This window comes from Lampetra fluviatilis, chromosome 4 (genome assembly GCF_964198595.1).
Source record: "Lampetra fluviatilis chromosome 4, kcLamFluv1.1, whole genome shotgun sequence".
NCBI lineage: Eukaryota > Metazoa > Chordata > Hyperoartia > Petromyzontiformes > Petromyzontidae > Lampetra > Lampetra fluviatilis.
Genome location: NC_136278.1, coordinates 9,905,055 through 9,922,332, shown reverse-complemented (window position 1 = coordinate 9,922,332; position 17,278 = coordinate 9,905,055). Strand labels below are relative to the sequence as shown.

The following is a 17,278-nucleotide window of genomic DNA, read 5'->3' as shown; positions in this document are numbered from 1 at the left end:
TGCATGAGTTAATTGCCGGTTTTTAATATGTTTTGCATATTACACAAAAGCTTTGCAGAATACTGCTATTTACACATACAGTACTTTGATTATATGTGTAAACACATGTACAATTAAATTTTATAATTCTAAATAAAGTGGCTGAATAGCTGCCAAACTGTATACAGCCAGGCAAACAGTAAATTGTCCTGGAAGAAAAACATAGGCATCGAGTAATTTCTACTGAAATTTGTCTTCATAATAACCTTAAATAATTCTAAATTTTCCTGATGACGACCGCTTCTGCAGCGATAGAAAAGTCGTAGTTTTTTGTTATTTTGTTATTTTCTTTGAACTTATCAACGTGACATTACCGAAAGGCCCAAAGAATAATTATAATATTCTGCCAGTAGAGGGTGGTAATGCCGTTAACGATATTTCCAATTTTGTCAATGTTGGTGCGAGCGACGTGCAAAATCGGCCGTCTGTGATTCGCGCCGGGCAGTTTGCTCACCTGGTCGCTTCCCGGCGGAGGACGATTGGCTTGAAGTGCGTGGCAGTGGACGTGAAGGCCGTGGGAAGCTTGCCAGGGCTACCCTCGTTGGGGACGGGACCCTTCACAGCCGTCAGCCTCGCCTCGGCTGAGATCGGGACGAAGCCTTGGATGAGAAAACGCTGTGCTCAGCATCGGGGTAACTCAAACCAGCGTCGGCACTCAGCAGAGCAGCTTCCTCTATTACTGGTAGGAACCACCTGGTTCCACTTTCCCACAGGGGATTATTGTGTCCGTCCGTCCGTCGTGCATCCAAAAATGGGAGGGGTGGGGCTGGGTGGAGAGGGGAGGGTGGGGAGGGGCTGGGTGGGGAGGGGCTGGTCACCCCGTGGTGCCCTTATAAAACTCAACGTTTAACCTACTCACGCCGGCTTGTGCCCGCCCTCACAGTCGGGCATATTTGCGGAATACACCACGCCGCCGTTGACCCTGGCCATTGACCGAGCAACCCAACGTTCCTACCAGCTCCCTCCGCAGGAATATGTTTAAAAGGGCTTCTCATTTTCGCCACGAATGGAAAAAAAAGCGGAATGGCAGAAATGTTGCTCTGTCGACATCTGCTTTTTGTTTACAAACAAAATAGTAGACATGATTTCTGATGACCTATTGGATGACAAGGCTGTCGATTTTGAATAAATGAATGGATTAAAACCTATTTTTATAAAAGGTTGAAAACCCATAGGGAGAAATGTTTTGATATGCGTACCAATGCAAATGTGAATAATTAAAGAGATTACGCAACCGTTCAAATAAAAAAAAGCCAAGAAACATTTGAAAAATGCAAATTACAACCTGATTTTGTCGGTGATGTTTTGGTAATGAGCTGCATATTTTCTGTGGCGGGCTTCTTTGTATTGGTGTCGGCGGTGTGCTTGGTACATTCAGCCACACTCTGTGTTGGCATTTGGGGCTGCAGTGACTTCTGAGCCTCTGCTGCACATTGTTTCTGAAACAAGATAATTATTATTTTCACTTCAAGTGAATTAATCTGAAATATCAACTGGTATTTCCTTGCATAGAAAACAAAAAAGGGCAAGACACATTAACACAGTAATGCAATAACTATTCTGATGGTGCAACTGATGATACATGATTTCATAAAAGAAAATAATCCAGTGCTGGGGAAATTAAATGTCACATTCGTTGCTTAAGTAAAATTATTCGCATACATCAGATAAGAAAAGTACAGAGGTTTTACAGCGCACCATATAATTTCAGGCCAAGATAAGAACAAAAAATACATATCTTAAATTACCTTTAAGCAAAATGCATGATTATATGGTTACTTTATATCCATTTAAAGACGTGTTTTTAGGTAAAAAGTAAAAACGCTTAAAGGTTAAATCTGATAAAGGCCTCCCCAAGCCGTTACGCCATCTCTCAGGGTCTAGCAATGAACAATTACCATGTCATCAGCAAATCTGATATTAAATATTCCCTCCATTTATATTTCTCTAATACAATTTGTTGAGAAAACATCGCTGCGAATAACTTTGGTGAAAGCAGAGTTTTCATTGTCTGACTTCCCTTCTCATATGTATTTGTCACTTTCTTATTGCAATCTCAGGAGAGATGGGGAGTTGACAGTACGCATAGAGGAGTGGGATTCCTCGTCTCTCCAGAAATGAAATATAGAGTTCTGTGTTTCAAGAGCACATCAGATATAGTCGCCCAGCCAACATTAAAGCTATTAGACCACTCTGAGTTAAAGATATGCCAAATGTTTCTCATCCTCAACATCAAAAGAATATTGCTCAAATATGAAAAAGGAGCACGTATTTGTTATATTAAGAGTGCATCACCGAGTTATTCATCAGGTCAATACATACTCAGTATCAAAAGTAGTCTTTCAATAAAAAAAACACAATTATGCTTTTGAGAATGAGTACACAGCCATTCCATTATTTAGACAAGTGCCTAGGGTAAAGGAAAATGATAAAGGAGGCTTGAAAATTTAGCTTTTTAAACATTCTGCTGAACAACAAAACAACCACAAGGCTGCCAGAGATGAAATTACACAATATTTCAGCGGGTTTTTTTTTCCCCGCGGGGGAACTAGCTATCGACTTTGGCCCGTTGTTGTTGTCCTTTTCATGAGAACAAAAACAGAAACAAAATCTGGTGAAGGATCCCAATAAAAGCTTTCACCAGGGCTTTCTGCATGAGCAATTAATACATAATAAAAGGTTACAGTATGATAAGCACAAGCTGTAATTTTAGATTTTTTAAGATTAAGCCAATTTTGTTTTATATCTATACAGTATATAATTATTACAAGTAGAGTAGACAACTGACATATGGGGCCTGCCGCAAGGGTGATTTCACAGTTACAAGGGAATTATTGGAAAATGGGAAAAGTCTTCTAAACTAAACTATTTTAATTTAAAGCTTTCGTGAATGCAGGGATTCATATTCTTGGTTCTTTCAGTAAAGTCACGTAGAAGGGAAAAAATATATATAAAACAATAAAATTCTCACGACCAAGTCGCTGTCCGTGGTGCTAACGTTAAAAAAAACGCCACTTTTTTCAAATTTTCTTGCCGTGGTTTTCACACCTGATGATTGCTTGTGTTGCAATCGAAACGTCGTGAGAATTTTAATGTTTTATATATATTATTATTTTATTGTTTCCCTTCTACGTGATTTTACCGAAAGAACCAAGAATATAAACTATTTTAATTTTACCAAGTAAAGCCGACTGAGCTATATAGCTCTTTTTCAGAAGCGACCTGGCCACAAGTGATTGCCCAAATAAGTGGTGTATCACGTGGAAAGGTATTGCAGCCAAATACTTTAAACGCACGTTAATTCTCAATGTTGAGTGATAAACCGGAGGACCTGGAGAAAAATTCACGCGACCGCGGAGGAGAACATGCAAACTCCAAATATACAGCAGGCGTCAGGGTCGGGATCAAACCAAAGACCTCCTGCATACCAGGCGAGGTAGTTAACATCTCGCCACCGTGGCACCCCTTCACCCATCAGCGGGAAGATACAGACTGATGCTGATGACAATAACACAATGCTTTCTGTACCTGGGTTTGCAGTGTCCGACTGCGCAAAAAAGCACACGTCTCACGGGACGATATCCCTCGCTTATCCTGATAGTCGCTGGATGCCTGGGAATGGGAACACAATGCTCCCATAACAAGAAACACGTAAATTTCATGACCGTTGCATTACAAGCAAAGGTGTCAGATTATATTATTTACAAGGAAACATTGAGGCGCAGAATTGGCATGGTATTAAATAACGAAGCATATTTTATTGCAATTATACATTTCATGAGTATGTGATACAGTATAGCTCAGTACTTGATTGTTTTCATGTAGTGTACTGTTATACTGTAAATATTGTTTGACACTCAGAAAACATGATGAGCATTTAAAATATTACAGTACTCTTATAAACTTACAAAGGAATGTCTGATGAAATAACATTTTCAGATCAACATGCAGTATACGAAACAATGCAGACACGCTCTCACGCAAAGTTAAGGATCGCCCGTATAGCCTTAACAGACTGTTGGGGCAATGTCCCGTCTCTTAGCCAAGCTAACAAGTGCTGTAATTGTGCACCTATTATGGCTCACACTGTACAGCAGAAGGACACAGTGATGCCGATATCACCTTTGACTCCTCATCGCTGGTGTTGACATCCACTACCATGCAAGCACCCGTGTCTACTATGACAACATAGGACAGACCCTCACACACGCTAACAGAACTGCCACTTAATTGTAGGTGGCGAGCATGTGCATGCCACGAATGCAGTCAACACGTGCTAGCATCTAGACCATTTGATCACTAAGCACACACCGAGCACACATACACACGGGCGACAAAGGGCACACGGCTCTCTTGTTCAGCCTCATGGACCAGAGGGGCAAGTACGGATTGTGAGTAGCTACCAAGGGTGCACAGGCAAAGTGGGGTGGTATGTAGGCCCAGCACAATGCCCATGCCACATTCGTTTCTCCAGTTACTAAAGTTTACACATTGCAACCGGTACACCGAGTACGTTATGAGCCTTGAAATAAAAAAAAACGAAGAAAGCCACTGCTGAATCCAAAGTAAGAAGACGACAAATTGCCTTAAGTGATGCAATTTAAATTGTATAAATGAAGTGGCCCCTATGCTAAGGTGACTTGTGGCTGAGGGGACCCTATGGGGTCACGTTCAGGGCAGGTTCAGCACACAAAACATCATCCAATCACGCACCCTCCCTCCCACGCCACACAGAGGCACAATATGTCGAAAGGTGTAGAACTTGGCACCTTTAGGATATGGGCCAGCGAGGGCCTGTCCTGGGGTTGATTTTTGGCCATGCTCAACAACAGCTGCTTGAAGGGCCCGCTCAGCTTCAGCTTCTGACAGGCAGCCAAGTTGCACTTGGCCGCAGACCACAGAGTAGCAGCCAAGCCATACACACAAGACTGCATACGAAAGAGATGGCAGGGCACTTTAGCTACAACGTGGTTCTTTATAGCATTTTAATATGTCCTGCTGTTATATATAAATTATAAACTATACCTCAAACACAGTCGTCGTAGACTAAGTCCGCCGCAAAGCCTTTCAGCTTTCAAGTTGTTTGGCGTAGATGCATTCTGTTACGGCCCACTGCAACAAGCGCCAGTGGGTGTGCAGGAGTGTGTTTTAATGACAAGTTCTGTGAACCTCTGCCATTTAATATCCAAAATAAGTAATTGGGTAAAAGACACGGTGAGTGAACCGTGTGTAAACATATGTTCTGCTCAGTTCACTCTCAACATTTGCCATAAAGTTAAAGGAGGGAATTAGCTTACCTCTTTGTCAGTGCTCGTTCACCCCGAGAATGACGTCACGAAAGCCCACAGGGATATCCAAGCAACGAGCTTAAACAAATCGAAGCCAAGTAAGGGGGTGTTTTTATTACCTTTTCGGAAAGCAGCCCGTTGTCCTGTAACTCGGGAGCGAGATAGAAGGCTTGCACATTTCCTGCGTTGAATACAAAGCGATCAATGACTCCATCACACCGTGTGCAGTAAAACAAAAACAAAGAGGGCGTTGAGAACAGCGGTTCCCAGACCGTGGGGGTACGCGGGACATCAGAATCATAATATTTATACTGGAGGAATCCGATGAACTATAAAGCTCCTTTTCACAGATGTCCAGTAGGGGCGGGTAAGAATGTTACAACAACAAACAGTACACAGACACAAAGTGCAAGAAAGGTAAACAAATCGCCCAAACACGAACAAATAAAACTGAACCATCCCCATCCTACCAGGCAAAGCCCACTGAGGTATTAACTTATTTTTCAGAAACGACAGGGCTCAAGAAAGTGGCTCGTTATTCGGACATTTATAGCACCAAAATAATCTAAATCTCAATGCATCTCAAGGGGGTATTGCGAGAAATATTAAGGAATGACGGTGATCATGGGACCGAGGAGTGTTGCTCAGCGCATGTGCATGAGCATTCCTAAAGCTATAAACTAAATAATTTTTACGTTACTAGGTAAGGCCTACTAATCTATATTTTTGAAGCGACCTGGCCACAAATACTGGAAACACGACTCTAAATTTGGAGGGAAAAACCAGAATACCCGGAGAAAAATGCACGCAACTACGGGGAGAACATGCAAACTCCAAATATACAGGTGTCAGGGTCGGGATCGAACCCACGCCCTCTTGCATACCAGACGAGACAGTTAACATCTCGCCACCGCAACGCCCTTACATGAAGTCGGTTACATGGAATTTGGCGAACCCGTGCACTCAGGCGTCTCCGTTTTAGATGTGTTCTGCGAGTGCTCTCTCTCTCTTTCTCTCATGTTTCATCATATTCATGTTTACATGTATTTTACACATACACTAAAAATATTTAAGTCTGTCAGAACACCTTTTCAGCCTTCTCCCCTCTGCTTCGTAGTGACTAAGCTTAAACGGTTCAGTAGCATTTTTGTTGTTTTATGAAAGTGCAAATTATTAATTATACATTTCTAGTTATTTGCTATTATGTTATTACGTGTCAAACAAATGTCATGCTGGTGGGGGGGGATACATGAAGAGTGGGTGTAGGAGGAGAGTTGATAGGACCAATTTGGGGGTACACGGAGAGCTTATTGGGCTAGTGGGGGGTACGCGGAGAGTTGATATGACCAGTGGGGGGTATGGAGAGAGGTAATTGGGTTAGGAGAGGGGTAAGCGGAGAGTTGAGAGATCTGGTGGGGGGTGAAAGGTTACGAACAATTGGTTTCGATCATGGGGGGAGAGTCGAGGATAATTTACACGGAACCCACCTGGTGGAGGGCAAAAGGTGGCAGTCCCCTGCGTTTGTATGAGCAGTGTGTCCACGGATACGTAGACTGTTTAAAAAGTGTTCGGGAGAGGAAGAAAAGCACATTCGTATAGTGAAGTTATTATTCAATCACTGCCATTATTTCTCAACATGTGTGCCAATAATTGAACCAATAAATGCTATGGACGGGGATTAACATGTTTACCGATTGCCCATTTCAGACTGCTAACGCACACTATTTATGTTTTGTCACTAACTCCACCGGGCAGAACATGGTCAATATGCCTACATGTGCATTGTGCCTCGTACTTGAAGCTTTAGAGATAATGTCTGCTCTATATTGGGTTTCGGCTTAAAATAACAAGCACGTTTGTCACGTGGACAAATTGATTTTACAACAGGGTAAAATACATTAATTGAGGTGTTAATGTCCACTTGTTAACAATCAAAAAGGTGGTTCCACACACGCATGTTACTCTCCATTTGATATTAATAACACTTTACCAAAGTATTGACATCTCCATTGAATTTCAAGAGTGTTTTCAAGATTGGCCCTGCCCAGTAAACATGCGATATTTGGTGAACGTTGGTCCAACATTATCTGCCGTTCGGCCAAACATGTTAACTAGGTGCTCGGGATGTTGTGTTATTGCTTTTAGTAAGATCTTAGAAGCTTAGCATCGTTGAGCTAGATAGTGCTTGTATGGATGACACACCATGTGCAAGACCCAGGTGCTATAGGCGTTGTGCAGTAGAGAGCAGTGCAGCAAAATCCATCGTTCCGCACTCCTCTCTGACCTTCACCAACTCCCACTGCCTAGTGCGGTGAAGTCTGGTCCTATAATTCCTCACGCCCCGCAATGTAAGGGGAGACCCTCATCCAGCAGTGAACTCGCAATCGGGCTGCACGTGTGTCAAGGCCGTAGCCATGGAGTCAACATTGGGGGGGACCAAATCTTCCAGGGGGTCTGGGGGTCCTCCCCCAGGAAAAAAAAAATCTAAATTTGAAACGAATTTCCTGCCTAAAATATTACAAAATTCACTAACACATAGGATGGACTCTTTTTTTTTACAATAATGTCTAATAGTGTCTTGTATTACATTGCTCTGTTTTTTCTTTTTTACCTTTTCTTGTTTCATTGTATGTAATGGCAGAGATTAGGGATTAATAAGTTACAACCATAACCACAATCATATAAACAGAAATCTATTTTATAGCAATATATTGGGGGGACATTTTTAGCACATTTGAATATTTATTATAATTACGGCCCTGACGTGTATCACTGATGAGCGCTGCACCATCAAACAACTCCTGATGCCATCGAATGAATTACCGAACTCAACACACACACACACACGCGTGTTCATATTTGGTCAGTGGCTTTTCAAATGCCATCCGAAAGAGAGACTGCCACAATGAAGGAAAACTAGACGACGTGAAATGTCCATCAGATCCCGACTTAGGTCGTTAAGCAGGGCTGCCTCACCTGGTAACTGCTTGCTTCCCTGCAGGGTCAAGGTCGCCTCCCGGCAAACACACCACAGCAGCTGTTCCCCGAGCGGCTTGCCCCATGCGGCCAGCACAGCTCCCAGAGACACCTCCTTGCCACCGCGGGCAACGAATTCCATGCACGGAGATGGACAAAGAAATATCAGCGACGACGACGACACATTTCATTACACGGGCACTGGCCCGATGAGGGTGTTACGACTACTCGCAGTGCGGTGGCGTGTGTGTGGTGTGTGAACACAGCACTGCATTGTGCAGCATGTGCAGGCAAAAAGACACAATCAAGATAGCATCGTCCTGCTCTGCGTAAAGTGAAAACTGGTCATGCATCAACAGGCCCAGATGTAATTGTACTCCCGTTTGCTTAATGCGCTAAAAAAAAAAGCCAGACTCTTCACGCCCACAATACACCCACGCGCAAACTAGCGCGCACACACACCATCTCACTAGAACTTGTTCTGCTATTTGCATACATGAAGGTCAAATACCATCACAAGAGTGTCAACATTGCGCTGTGCTGCTGATGATTGCTCTACCATGGGGTAAATGAGTGACGTCGTGGCTAGTGCATTGGGGATATAAACCTGGCTAGCTGGGTTTGATTTCCAGCCGTGGTGAAGATCGGTGGCAAGTGGAGTCACCAAACCACAACAACGAATGTGGGGGAGGATGATCCCATGACGGGCATGGTGTGGATTAACAGAGGACTGTAAATTACTGTTACGTAATGCGTTCTTTGGTAATACTGCTGCATTGGAAGTGGTGCACAAGCACAAAAAAAACCTTCACATTCTTGGTTCTTTCGGTAAAGTCACGTAGAAGTGAAATAATAAAATAAAAATAAATAAAACATAATCAGATAAAATTCTCACGACGCTGCCAAGCTTAACAGTGCTAATTAGGACGCTGTCTTTCCGACAGCCCTGTTCTTCACCTGAGGACGGCTACTTGCGTTGTGGCCGAAACGTCGTGAGAATTTTATCTGATTATGTTATATTTTTATTATTTTATTATTTCCCTTCTACGTGACTTTCCCGAAAGAACCAAGAATATGAATCCATGCAGTCACGAAAGCTTTAAATCGAAATAAAAACCCTCACAGTAGAGGGCAGTATAGTCATGTATCCACTGAAGCCCATTTAACAATGGTGCTTATTAATAATTTAAAACAGTTGCAACCTTTGTCATTGCGAAATGAAACACAATGTTTTCAATGAGCCTGCTAAATTAAATGCATTTACACATTTCACAACCTCAATCTTCATTCTTTTCTCACTGAGTTTGCCACGCAACTATGTATTTGCCTCTCCATACGTAGTTGCTCTTTTGCCTTTTCTCTGATCACCACTGTTCTGAAATCCCTCATGTACAGGAATTCAATATGTCAACCAGTTCATCAGTGGCGGTGCTCGGCTCTAAATTGAGCTGGCAACAGTCTGCCTTAGCTGACATGCACAAGGTGGATTCATAAAAAAAAACTGGAATGCACTGCCAGTGGATTAATAATCAGCACTTTCTGACACAGAGAACCCATCATTGACTCAGGAAAAAAAGACCCTATAGACTCACAGAGAACCAAAAGATTCACACAGAAACATGTAGATTCACAGAGACCCATAGACTTATTTACGTAGAGGACGCATTGACCCACATAGAGACCCACTGATAAACGCTTTCTCCATTAGACAGGATTGCTAGAAGAACCAGTCTGGTGGAGCCCGCCACCGCCACCACCAATCACCACGCTGCCTTTCAATGGTCAATTAGTCCAGCTGGACGTGTCACCTGAGACTTGGAGCCCCGACTGCTACTCATGTAACTCGCCTTACCACTTTGTCGCATCTCTCGTAACCCTCTCCTGCTAATCTCTGAACACATTACCCACGTTTTTTCTCACTTAATTACAATTTGCAATTTCCAAATTCTAGTGCAAACAGCTTTATCTTCCCCAGTGATTTAGGTTAACGAATAGACCGCAAACTTTAGTCAGAAACTTTCAATAAGGAAACTTTCTCACTATTTTTTTACTCGAAGCCTATTCACCATTAGCAGCACGATGTGGTCAACACCTAAAGAATGACTCTTAAATCCCAGCACATGGCCTGTCAAGAAAGAACAAACCAATTTCAATGAGTTGCTTCAAAGGGGCTGACGAAATAAAATAGCTGCCTTACCCCATGTACCAGTGCACATCCAAAAACACTACGGCTCACCAAGCTACCGTCATGATTTTAATGGTGTATTTGGGAATACGCAGTGTGTGGGAGTCTGAGGAGTGTGCATGCTGCCATTGGTGGGGGGTCTTTGTTTATTACCATGAAAGCGAAGCTCCATTACACAATAGCAACTCCCACGTGGAAATGGGAAAGAGCCATGCAGATCTGCGTTATCTCCCGCTGCTATGTAAGCACCTTGGTATTAATCACACAATGCCAGGCTCGCCACCACAAATTTAGTGAGGGGTATCGTATTGTGGAATGCTTTAGAGGCGTGGGCTCACCAAAGGACTATCAAACTCGGAGTGCATGGAAATGAACGGGCCAGTGGAGCACAACAGGGTTTCAATAATTCATTCCGAGGATGGATTTGAACTTGAGGCCCCAGAGATTCCAGGCCCCGAGCCCTGATAATGGAGCTTTATCCCACTGAGCTACCAAAGCCACTTGAAGATAAGGGGGGTTGTAGACCCAATTAAAAAAGTTATTGACTGAAGTATGATGCAAACACACACATACACCGACATGCCAACACAAACAAACAAGAAAGACAGAAATGAATGGATGGCAAATAAGGTGGAGAGCTCTTGATTTGATTGCATGTGAATGGCCATATGTACCTCGATGCTCTCTCTGCGTCTTTGCAATTGTGAATTATTGACAGCGTCGGCGTTTCTCGTCGCGGAGCCACTGCCAATGCGGTCATCTCCTTTCCCAGCTCGCAGCGTGGGATCGCTGTCCTCCAGCCGCCGCTTGTCCACCAGCGTTGGCCAGTACGTCAGCTGCCCGCCCACCCGGAGGTTGCGCTGTCTCACAGGGCTGCTCCTGGTCAGCCGGTCGGCCCTCTCGCCGTCGTACGGCGAATCCAACGACCGGCAGCGCTTCACAATCCTGGTGGCCGCCGTGCCGGACGTGCGCGTCGCCCCCTGGCCATCGGCGGCCGATCCCGATGCTTTGTCCGAGTCGGCGACGGACCGAAAGCTCTCGCTCACCTGCTCGTCGAGCGAGTGTACTTTGAACAAGTGCCTCGCGGCGGGTTTCATCGTCAATTCATCCGGCGCGGCGGCACGGCTTGATTTTGTGCCTCGGGCGCAAAAGTCGACGGCAAAGTTCTCCTTGCCGTCAAGTGCGGACGCATGAACGAGACTCTGCTGCTGCTGCTGCTGCTGCATTTTCGGGAATGCTTCGACGGGGATTTTGGGCAGAAGCCGCCGTTTGACCGGAGAACAAATTGTGGCTCCAGCCTCCACGTGTGGCTGTGCCCCTTCAGACAATGGAACGAGATCAAACAACCCCAACAACTCTTTACAGTGACGTTTGCTGCACTCTGGCTTGCCGTCCTCTTTGTTCTTCTGAGGACCCGTCTCACCCTGCGGTTTAGCGCTGGGATCCTGCAGATTCCCCCTGTCATCCTTGTCTGCCTTCGCTTTGGCAGGTACTGCGTTGTGAACCATTCTATCAAAGCTGAGGTCTTCTGTGCTGGACGATCCGTCGGCTGGGTTCCTTTCATTGAATGTCAAACGCCAGGAGTCTCCACCACTATCTGTTGTAAAAAGACCAGCAAGGGTTAATTCAAATTCATGTATTCATTCAATCAGTTCAAAATTATGGATTTTATTTTAAATAGTCACGAACAATGTCAAAACAACATCAGCCGTGCTCAATGTATCGACCTTTGTCGAACTTCCTGAAGACCTGCAGCAACGTAGCTAATAAGAAAAGTTATATTCTACATTATTGATTTGCGCTGCGATTGCTGGACAAAACTAGCAAGGAAATGACAACTAAGGAAAATAAATAAGGGATTACATTAATAAGCAAACACAATCTCATCACCCTCAACATTAACACTGCCTTATAACAAGAAACATAAAGACGGTCAAACAATATATAGTTCTTCGGAGGCCACAGCCCAAAACCTTAATACAATACATGGATTTTTCTTAAATGGCAGTTTTAATGTCAAAGGTGGCGATATTTTTTGTTTACAGGCGCACAAAGGGAATTCGGAAAATTTAAAAAGGGTGCATAAGGACGTGGGAATGAATCATATTACATCTGCAGATGCTAGACACAAAGACATTGTCCCAGAGAGGAGGCCTTCACGCAACAGAGGACTGAGATTATTCGATGAGTCGGGCAAGTGCACAAGTGCTATTTGCGATAACTTTATTCCAACTCATCAATAATGTGGGTGGGTAGCAGGCAGTAGGTGACAAGCCCCAAGGATCCTGTTGCGCTGGGCACGGCTAATAGCAGCCACGGCATGAGCAATGAACGTTGCTCCGTACCCCGTGCTCTAACCAGGTGCACAGAGATTGTGAAGTTGCACATCTCAGCACGAAATCCAACAAAAATATGAATTCGCCGCAGACTTTTCACCATGCACAGTTTGTCTTGTCAAACACAATGAGGCTTTACTGAGCTAGCAACCACTGTGCTTGCAATGCACGAGCACAGAGGCGTGGTATATGCTTTGAGTCAGCTGCTGTTAGAGAAATAATTGCATAATGCAATGTTCTATCGTCTGTTAAGGCACTGGCACTGACAATCCAATGTACTGCTTTCAGAGTAATGCCGTGCTGTGCCAGACCGTTGCGAAAAACATAGAACCCATGACTGCTGTCACAAGTAAGATCAACTGCTCCGCAGTTGCGTGCGTATGATGTTACACTCTCAAATAAAGATTACGTTGATAAATTGATAACATTTTCTTGGAGAGACGTATGCGTGTTTCTACTAGAGTCGGAAAAATAACTTCCTTGCGTACGCATTGTAGATGGCTCTTACTCATAATACCAGATCACCCAGTCGTGCTGTTTTAGCAGGCCATGCCTATTGGGGGACTACGTGTTAGCTTGGCGTGATCTGGGACTGTTTTGTTGTTATTCTTAGGTTTTTTCGGTAAAGTCACGTAAGTAAAACATCAAAATTAATGAAAATAAAATAAAATAAAAACAAAAATCACGACGTTTCGGAGGCAACAGCTAATTCGGCTGTGACGGTCCCACCTGATGACGGAGACTTGTGTTGCCTCCGAAACGTCGTGATTTTTGTGTTGCCTCCGAAACGTCGTGATTTTTGTTTTTATTTTATTTTATTTTCATTAATTTTGATGTTTTACCTACGTGACTTTACCGAAAAAACCTAAGAATATGATTCCTTGCAGTCACGAAAGCTTCAAATCTAGAATGTTTTGTTGTTGTTTTTGCATAATCTTGATAGATCGGACTTTTTAAATAAATGTATAGATTATGCATTCATTTCTTAATTTTAGTCACATGCTTACCATTTTTCTCTTTTTGCACTCTTATCGTGTTGTTGTATTGTTTGCTGTTGTAACTTGCTGACCCACCCATCATGGATATCTGTGAAAAAGAGCTTCAGAGCTCATCGGATTTCTCCTCCAGTCTAAATAAAAAAAAATCTGATTCGGATGAGACTTACAGATGTCTATATCAGTCCAACTTGTTGAGACAAAATTGGTCCTGAGAAATATGAATGGGAATAGGCTTTAGAATTAATCGAGCCGGTTACCCATGTTTTTTTAAATTAAATATTAATGACGTTAAATTCAGTTGTAGAAAAATTATACTGGGGATCTATCAAGCGAAAAGAGAGACAGCGCTTGTAAAAATACACCTCGTCAGGAATCATTATGTGACAAAAGTGATCAAATAATCTCGTGTGCGGGTGCCAGGTGAATTGTGAGAGATCGTTGTGACTTGGGGAGACCTTCATCCAGCAGTCAATTGACCGTGGCCGATGATGCTGATTGAATAGTTCGACCAATTAACTCTCATGTCACGTATTCGCGACTGTATACAGTGAGGGAAAAAAGTATTTGATTCCTTGCTGATTTTGTACGTTTGCCCACTGACAAAGAAATGATCAGTCTATAATTTTAATGATATGTTTATTTGAACAGTGAGGCTGTGTGCTTTTTCTAAGAACCATCCACAACTAGGCTGATACATCACCCCCCCACGTGTGTTGAACCTTGCATTGAGTGGCGTCAGCGTTAAGTGTAACATGGGACACGGCATGGCCTTCGCTGCAGAAGAGGTGGTCAGTGCTGAGTCACCGGAGGCCGTGTTGATGGACTCGATGGACAGGACCCGGCGTCCCGTGGCTGAGAGGTGGCGGCAAACGCTGGCGGACGACTCGCCCTGCAGCCGTGACTGGCAAAGCCTCAGCACCATCTGCAGGGCCACATCAACGGATAAGGGGTGGTGATGGTAATGGCGATCAGTGTGCACCCCATTCATCTCTGCATTATGTGCACCATTAAATTTTCTTTGTAGCTGGCCAGCCAAAGCCTGAGGATTAATGAAATGTGTGCCTAAGCAGAAATAACACTGTTATGTTTGCCTTCAGAGTACATTTGACTCAACTGGCCATACATTTGTAGAACTGGCTGTGACGTCGTCTCCCGTGTGTAAAGGCAGCTGACAGGTAGGCATGTAAGGATTTATACCCATACATTCACGCAATTTGTGTTCGCGAATTAATCCAGAATTTCATAATTTTTTGTATATTTTTCCATCTAATTTATACAGTTTCTCATTTTGTGTCTCATTGGCAGGATTTTTAGTTTCTTTAGCCTACCATGTGACATGGGTATATTTTTTTGCATGCATTGAATGAATCAATTCCCAAATGCATAATTCAATGTGTATATTAAGAGCATAGTAATCAATGTTATCGATAAATCGACACATGACGAACAGATAGATAATCCAACCTACAGTCAGAAGACTGTGATTTAAAATTCTGTTCAGGAGTAAGCTGACCATCACCCTATCTGGTTCGATAAAATTAGTAATGCTATGTGGTGTTGAAAAAAATTACTATATATACACTATAACCACCATATGAATGTGGATTATTCATCACTGGCCTAAAGTTGCCAGTGGATATGGCCACCATCCCATTTTTCTCTTTTGAGCATGGAGATACTTGAACCTTATTTGCATATTGGCACCATGAAAAGGTTATTATAATTTAAATATCAGAGCTGCACCATGCCCATGACACCCAGAATAACGATAAACCTATATGTGGCCACTGTTAAAGCTATTCCACTGGCACGTCCAAGCCAGCACGGGGTCCTCACGGTACAGGTTGTTTCCCACTGGAAATTTGCCAAATAAAGCCACAACAAAACTTGGGATCACAGGCCTCACAAGACATCTGAATGTGGCTCAGGGACGGGCAGGGCCAGGGGCAGGGCTATTAGCACGTCCATTGCATGTGACGTCAGTCATTACATTGTGAGGACAGGGGCAGCCACGGTGCCCAAATGTTAACTGCTTTGTTTGGTATAGAGGCGAGATTGCATGGATATTTTCTCCGGGTCCTCCGGTTTTTCTCGCCACATTTAGAAACGTGCGCTTAGAGTATTTGGCTGCGACCAATGTCCACGTGATAAGCCACTTCATTGAGCTATCATTTGTGGCGAGATTGCTTCTGAAAAGGAGCTATATAGCTGAGTGGGCCTTACCTGGTGAAATAAAAAAGTTTCAAATAGTTGTACCTCCATGCGTCCCCACTTGTTCATTACATGTGACGTCAGCGGCACGGCAACGCTCTGCTTCTGCAGTGGGAAAAAAAAGTCTGGCATGGCTGTGCAGTGGAAACGAGGAACGTGTGCAGTTGAATACCTCGATATCTGGCCTGGAGTCTGGGTCGTCGAGTTGCATCTTCTCCAGCAGGGCTCTCAGCTCAGCGCTCATCTCCATGCTGAGCTCCGGCTCCACCACATACTCAACGGCGGCAAGCAGGGTCATTCCCAGCGAGTAGATGTGAGCCTGTTAAGGACGCATGCATTTAAATCGTCTTACGACCAAATCAACCTCAATGCACACGATGTCATCAGATTGCCAAAGGTAAGCAGGTTAATACCTTGGAATATCCAATCATGCATTGGTGCTCGATCGTTAAATAAAATTGGCCTGACAATTCAATGCAAGACATTGCAGTCTCAGTGAGGTTTTCTTGGATGATTAAAGGGTATTATTATTGTTCTCTGGTTCTTTCGGTAAAGTCACGTGGATAGAAAAAATCATGAAAGAAAACACGACGTTTTGGTCGCAACGCAAGCGTCCGTCTTCAGGTGAGAAAATGATCTGCTGTTGTGGCTTTATATAGGCACGGAAGGGGGGGGGGGGAGTTCTCTCGAGTCGCGGCTGTAGGAGTTCACGGGGGAGAGGGAGGTTTGTGGCGTGCAGGGAAGGAAGGGGGCTGTTACAGGGGGGAGAGGGCTTGTGGCGTCCAGGGACGGGTGGGGCTGGAGAAATTATCAAGTAAAGGAGATGGAGATCGAATTAGTAATCGTACGACGACAACCGGGTGGGTGAGTGAAAATCATAGCAGTTAAAACTTGGCGCGGTTTATCACATCCTTCCAATGAATGCTCAATCTGAATCCATCTTCTCGATTAAACTCGTGAACTCCTACAGCCACGACTCGAAAGAACCCCCCCCTTCACCCCCCTATATAAAGCCACAACAGCAGATCATTTTCTCACCTGAAGACGGACGCTTGTGTTGCAGCCAAAACGTCGTGTTTTCTTTCATTATTTTTTCTATCCACGTGACTTTACCGAAAGAACCAGAGAGTATGGATTCCTGCAGTCACGGAAGCTTCAAATCAAGACGGTATTATTATTATTTTCATTGTAATTGTAAATTCTGTGGTGGAGTTTACACTGCTCATTCTAAGCCAAATGGGAACA

General features: G+C 43.8%; 1 protein-coding gene across 3 annotated transcripts in view; it reads right to left on the bottom strand.

Annotated features, from left to right (window-relative positions):
* KNDC1 (kinase non-catalytic C-lobe domain containing 1) overlaps window positions 1-17,278 on the bottom strand; it is a 128,034-nt gene that overhangs the window by 35,137 nt on the left and 75,619 nt on the right. For 2 of the 3 annotated variants that reach the window (XM_078855522.1, XM_078855524.1), the window contains 10 exons: window positions 16,206-16,352; window positions 14,627-14,744; window positions 11,163-12,085; window positions 8,304-8,418; window positions 6,815-6,880; window positions 5,447-5,508; window positions 4,809-4,967; window positions 3,568-3,651; window positions 1,325-1,478; window positions 494-638 (listed from right to left, as the gene is read on the bottom strand). In XM_078855522.1, the coding sequence (XP_078711648.1) occupies window positions 494-638; window positions 1,325-1,478; window positions 3,568-3,651; window positions 4,809-4,967; window positions 5,447-5,508; window positions 6,815-6,880; window positions 8,304-8,418; window positions 11,163-12,085; window positions 14,627-14,744; window positions 16,206-16,352 (1,973 nt within the window). The remainder of the gene's footprint in view (window positions 1-493; window positions 639-1,324; window positions 1,479-3,567; window positions 3,652-4,808; window positions 4,968-5,446; window positions 5,509-6,814; window positions 6,881-8,303; window positions 8,419-11,162; window positions 12,086-14,626; window positions 14,745-16,205; window positions 16,353-17,278) is intronic. The other variant, XM_078855523.1, reaches the window with a different exon arrangement.